This window comes from Apium graveolens, unplaced genomic scaffold (assembly GCF_009905375.1).
Source record: "Apium graveolens cultivar Ventura unplaced genomic scaffold, ASM990537v1 ctg8755, whole genome shotgun sequence".
Classification (NCBI taxonomy): domain Eukaryota; kingdom Viridiplantae; phylum Streptophyta; class Magnoliopsida; order Apiales; family Apiaceae; genus Apium; species Apium graveolens.
Window position 1 is genome coordinate 1 of NW_027421444.1, and position 6914 is coordinate 6914.

General features: G+C 32.0%; 1 protein-coding gene across 1 annotated transcript; it reads left to right on the plus strand.

The window, feature by feature from the left end:
• Positions 1-1976: 1976 nt before the first annotated feature.
• On the plus strand, positions 1977-6914 carry LOC141705297 (cell differentiation protein rcd1-like). The gene is made up of 9 exons (XM_074508316.1): positions 1977-2189; positions 2968-3036; positions 4171-4260; positions 4501-4543; positions 5011-5120; positions 5430-5534; positions 5972-6162; positions 6372-6444; positions 6798-6914. The coding sequence occupies exons 1-9, from the start codon at positions 1977-1979 to the stop codon at positions 6912-6914; spliced, it is 1011 nt and encodes a 336-aa protein (XP_074364417.1).

A 6914-nucleotide genomic window follows, 5' to 3' on the forward strand; every position in this document is an offset into this window, starting at 1 on the left:
TCACTCTCTTTCACATCATTCAACAAACTCAGACAGCTCTTCAAGCCACTACAATTCCAACACCAAGAGACTTTTTCATTTACTTTATTTTCTTCTATTTCGTTAGTAATTTACTGAAATGTCCCTACTTCCGTTAAAGTTAACGGTTATCTTGGATGGAAAGTCATGGGTGCAAATAGAAGAGAAATCAATTTTATGGGTGCAAGTTAGAGAAAAAGTGACTGAAATCGCAAAAATAAAAATAAAGTGGATTACGACTGCCAATTACTAAAATAAAAGAACTTATTATTGAATAACACACAAGTCAAAGATTTTAAAATTGAAATCCAAATTAAATATGTCGATCCATTTATATCAATATATTGACTTTAACAGCTTGCTTTAAAATATTATAATCCATGATTTTAAAATGAATTGGTAGCGGTTAAAATTTTCGTGAGACTGGGCTGTTGAGTTCTCGTTAATTTTAGGCCTTGTGACCACATGGGTTTTCTAGTCTGGGTTTAACCATCTATCACTAGATCTATATTAGCAAACAAATTAAAAAAAGTGCATTTCAAAAGCAAAAAAAATTGAAAATAACATTGACGAGTACCCCCGTCCTACCCAATTATTTACATCTGGTTTGAGTACGAAGGTTAAAAAAATTATAAATTAATGATAAAAAGTAATATTCTAAAATTCTCGATTAGACCCATCAATCCACCATTAATCCTATACAAAGTACTACACTAATTGATTTTTGAAATATTTGAATAGAATCCTCACATAATGTGTTGGATTCATCAAATTTTGATTGGAAACTCTGGTTCGAATCTGCGAATTTATTAAACATGTTAGTATAGTTCAAAATTTATATCTTAAACCTAAATTTTTTACAGTTGTTTCCAAAATTATTGTAACTATTGATAGCTGAAAATAAATTTATCTTTTACATAAATTTTAAGGCAAAATAATAGATTCCATTTATGTCATGAAATACAATCAAAATGTCATTGAAATCTCACTTTTGTATTTTGAAAAATTAACAAATATTATCATTAACGACTTTACTTCCATAGGTGATTAAGAACATTATATTTATTAATTACTTTGTTTAATAAATAATAATTACTACAATTTTCAAATTTTTTCCATATATTAGTATTACTTGGAGATCTTGAATTAGAAATTCTCATTAAAATCTGCAAATTTTTAAAACAACATATCATTTAGGTTTCAAATTTTAAAAAACTTCATTTTTTAAATATTTATACCATGTATAAACTTTATAGCCGTTTCTAAAGTTATTAATTGATTGTTACAAGTTGGTTGGAATAAATTTGATTTTAACGTTAAATTAACTGCAAAATACTGTAGTTTATTTAAGTCACGAATACGATCAAATATCATTACGTATCTTGAAATATATGTATGTTGAAATTACATTATTACCATCATGTACGATTTAACTAATATAAGTTATTTAAAAAATCATATTTTCCAATTATTGTTTATTAATTACCGTGATGGTACAAACAATAATTGGTATAAATTTATACATGTATAAGATTGCTCCTAGATTTTAAAATTTTTGTGCAACCTTATTTATATACCATAACAATTTTCTTTTCCCAAACTATCCCAAATTATTTGATGCAAAACATGAAAAATCTTACAAATATTTAATCACAAATTTACAGGTAAAAGGTAAGGATGAGGTATGTAAAGTGTGGGTTTAGGCCCAAAACCATGAACCTCTAACGTCCCCTAGAAATTGTTTTTCCAAATAACCGCAAAAAGGATACGTCCAGCACCCAATCCTAGGTACACAGCATGACTCCAGCAAAATGAAAAATCTTATAAATACCGAAAAAATATTCATTCCTACAGCCTCCAATATATTGCCGCATCTTTAGTTCAGTGTTCTTTTCCTACACAACATAACAGCAGCAGCCATCTTGTTCAGTTCATATCTAGGGTTTTTGTCTGAAACAATGTTGAATCTCCCTGACTCTCTTTATCCTGATCCGATACAAGGTGACAACAGTGTTATGTCGAATGGTGGTGCACCTGCTAACAACAATGGTCCCTGTGATGGTGCTAGCAAAGCTATTGATTGGCCTTCTGCTAGTGTAGAGGACTTGGTTGTGTTGCTTCGAGAACCTGAGCATCGCGAAAAGGCCATTTCATCTCTTACTCAGATTAAGGTCCATTATTTTTCTTCATTTATGAAGATTTTTGTTTGTTTTATGTACATTTTTGTTTGTTTTTGTATGTTGTTAGGTGGAAATAAATTGATCTGTAATTGTAAATTCATAAATGATGTTTTTAATACATGATTGGATGCATTTTTTTGTTTAAGCTTGTTTAACGTGGCTGGTTAGAAATGATTGATGATTAATTATGATTAGAGTTATCTTTTATATTTGTGTGTCTTGATTAGAAGTAATTGACAATAGATCTGAGTTTTTAAAGAGTTTAAATTATGCATTCATATGTTGAAATACAAGTTAAATTGTGGCCTTGTCATGATTTTATGATGTCTATGCTGGTCATTTCATTTTCATAAAGTGTGGTTTAATCGACCAGGGATTATGTAAACCAGATATACTCATTCGTTTGATTTCATTCTTTATGTGGTTCATACACAAACATAGATCGATATTTATTTGTAATCAGTCTGATTTATGAAAGTATCTCTTCAATCGGAATGTGCAAATATATATCTTTGTATGCACCAAATGTCACTTTTACGTGGATTCTTTCGATATTTTGTAGTTTTATATTTTATTTAGAACAATAAGTATGTGCAGAGAAATGATGATCTTGACTCGCCTAAATGACTGTATAGTATCATTTAAGTTTGCTTGTTAGAAGTTTAAAGTGCAGTCCAGCCTGCAGAGTCAAATTATTTACACTCTATGTTCTAATGTCTATTGGGTGATATAGTATATTTCATTTCTAACATGTGATTTATCAATACAGAAACAGGGAAGAATTCAAGATTTGGCCCTCCACATTTGGCGGTCAATCAGTACGGTTTTTCTCCTATCGGTATGCACAATGACTTGGGTCTACCAAATGCTTTGCATTGATCAAACTAAATGTATTTGTTTTAATAGCTTGCTTAAATTTATATCATGTCGTGAATTCTTTTATTAACTTCTAATTTTGGTTAACATTAACAATAAAAGTTCCCTGTTTTGATTTGAGTTTCTTCCTCACATCTTAATACTGAAGTGGACTACTAAACCAAAATGGCAGTATCTAGGTTACATTGTTATATTTGATCTTCTCAAGTCCAGTGTCCCCCAGTTATATAGTATTTAATCAATATTTCGTGATTAATGATCCTTATTCTTTCTTGTCTTTTGAAATGATTATACTTGTTTGTGAATCCCTTGATCCTTGTGTCCGATACTATGACATGCACGTCCCCTCATCGGATAGGGGATTCATCCTGAATCCTAATTTTGATTCTTTCCCCACAATTTGTAATCAAAATTTCTGTTAACCGCCTATTTTCGTAAAATTAAGTATCAGTTTTTGTTAGTAAATACAAACGTATTATGCTAGTGTTCATTTTTGCATAAATTAAAATATTTTACCTGTATTTTGTGTTTTAGATCAATAAGTTATGCATTTGATTAAATTTGCTTATAGTTTGTGGTTTTTTTAACCAGATTGAATATATGTAACATCAAATCTAGAGAAAATCTATATTTCTATATGTCGTGTCCCCCGCACCCGAATTCCCATATTATTATATTTTTATTAGATTTTTGTCCACGCACCCCAGCACTTCTGCACCCGTATCTTTGCTTGTCAGTTGCCGAAGAAATCTTTCATTGAACTAATGAGAAGATTTGCGGAGATCTCAAATATTTTGGAAATTTGAAATTTTGAAACCCAAAAATCTGGAAAATAGGCATTGTAAGGAAGTTCTGCAACTTTTATGTCACACGTCTTAGAGAAGTCCTACCCTTAAGATCAAGTTGCATCACATCTGAATCAGAACTTGATACAATTTATGAAATCCGCACATGATGGTCATTGGAATCATTTAAATGATTTACTACTTTGTTTGACAAGCTCAGCCTTGTGGTTTGTATTGGCTATTCTATCTATTCAAATAAGAATGTTGTGTTTTACAGTTGGTGATTAATGGAATTATCTTCTTTATTGCAGGAAGTATTATCTATATACAAGTCATTAACACCTGAGAAACTTACTATGAAAGATTCAAGTAAAGTTTGTGATGTACTTGTTTTGTTTGAGGTCATTTCCGCTCCTTTAATTTCCTTTTCTAGTGGTATTAACTTTGTAATGTATTTGCTTTATATGTTCGATTTCCTAATTTTCAAACTTTTTTCTTATCAAATTTATTTTTACTTATCAAATTTATTATCTATATACATCAAATTTATTTTTACTTATGCAGGAGCCATAGCTGGTCCTATGTACTTAAAAATTATGTATGCAACTCTAATATCAAAGTGTATTTTCTATTGAATGCAGTGCTTGGCCACTCACCCTCAAACGAAGATGCAGTTCCTTAATGGTATTTTTCTGAACTTTCTGAAAGCTATGTGACTTGTTTCTGCTAATGTATTCAGTATTTACATTAGTCTTCTTCAACATAGTTGGATGTATCCACAGTTATAGCTTCTTCTCACCAAATGATATAAGCTAATTTCATTCTATAACTTTTGCTGATTTCTTGATGTCTGATATTGCTACTTAAAGACCACACAAGATATTGTCGAACTTGACGTGTTTTGATATATAAATGCATTCACTTTTTATTTCAAGCTGGTATGATTTGTTTATGTGAACACCAAAGAAACAGGACACTGAGGTGAAATCAAGGATTCAGTTGAAGTTACAAGTTTGTTACATAAATTCTGGGATGAGGATTTTGCATAACTTATTCAAATATTGTTATTAACTGATTTTAATAGGATAATTAAGGAGCTAGATAAGGTTAATCGTAGACAGACTTGTATTAACTTACTTCTGTCCTTGCAGTTCAGATACATTGTTACTTGTACCCTTTCTTGGAGACTGAAGAAACGAGCAAGCCATTCCAGTACCTAAGGCTAATGAGCTTGGGGGTCATTGGTGGTCTTCTGAAGGAGGTACAATTCCACTCTAAATCAATACATGATACCTTCAATTTTTTATACTTTTAGCCATTTGAATTATTAAAACAGCTAAGCACCAGTAACCTTGCATGGAAGTATTTTCTCATTGCTAGTTGCTACCCGCCCTTTCAAGTTTCAGCTCTGAATTGAATGCAATGTTGAGATGAATTAGCTTAATCAGAACAATAGTTGAAGAAAATGTCCATTATTTCTTACCAGATTGCATATCAATTTGCTTTAATATGATCTGATATGCCTATAAGGTTCTACTCCAAATATCATCGAATCTTCTCTACTATGCAGGTAGGCGACCCTTCGACAAAGGTTGCTGTTCACTGTTTGCTTGAATCAGGACTCTTCCCTTTGTGTCTAAAATCCATAGAATATGGAAACGAACTTTCACAATCAGTAAGTGTCCATTAAAATTTGAACTCAACATTCTTTCGCTTCCAAGCATTTTTTACTGCAATATATCACCTTACATGTAATGTAAGACAGTACAGAGTATAAAATCTGGTTACTAAAAATTTCAAATTAATATCCCTTTCTAGTGTTTCTGCTAGGTGTTTATTGAAAAAGGGATTTTTAGTTAATACTCCATGTTTCGTATTAATACATATCAAGTCGACTTGATGAACATCTAATATTTTGGTGTTAGATGAACATTATTACCCAGCCATATATAAATCATAAGGTTTATATTGCATGGCATAGACTTGATCGTCCTAGTAAGAACCTGAGCAAATAATTCTGAAACAATTCCGGTACACCATCAAAATATAATCGACACCCATAGTTAATTGGCTCTTTAAACTCACTCTGAACACTTGTATATGGCTATACAGACTGCATCTTGGATAATGTCAAGAATAATGATGCAAGAGCAGGGACTACAGTATTGCTGTGAGCCTGCAAACCGGTTGTGTGCAATCATGAAGGTTTTTAATGACGTAATTGAAAAGATGCAGGATGAACCGTCTACTACAGTTTTGAAGAATATTATTCAATGTTATGTCATACTGTCCGATGATCCAAGGTTAGCCAGCAACCTTTGTAAGCATATCTTCCAAGCTGTTGTGTGTTTCTATTCTTATATCGTTCCTATAGTTATTGTATTATTGATTTAGAACTTGTGTAAAAAATGTCTCTGACCAAGCACCGGATAGCTTGAGAGTGGTTTTATGTCCCTTGGGGCGGTCTGGTTGTTGTACTTAACAAACATAATTTGATGTGATTCGAATGCAGCAGGGGTTGTCTCCTCTTGAGAAGCTTCATTCCGCCAATACTGACGACTGCCCCATATATTGAAGCCCTTCGTGTAAGTCCATCCAGATGATCTCTTATATACATGTAAAAATGTGGACTCTATTGTGGCACAAAACAGCAAATTTCACTACCAAAATCCAAGTTTATAAAAAAAAGTATCTATATTACGCATAAATACTGGAGGCACACAGTATTTGCAATTTTGTATGCCTCAGCAACTTCTATGGGCATCTCTAGTTGCACAACAAAACCGACATCAATACTTCTAGATACACGACTCCTCGTTTTGAATATTACATAATTTTTTACATGAGTTTTTGTCGCGAGGACAGAGTCACAAGTACACACACTAATGTATCTTAAATGTTCTTATCTAATATCTAATTTTCTATACATATTATGCAGGCACGCCCTATAACCTTAAAAAATTTACAAGATTTGTTTCAAAAGCTATCGATGGGATGCGGGCCAAATGCAGAAGCCGTTGGTGATGTTGCAGGTTCCTCACATCTTGATCGCTAG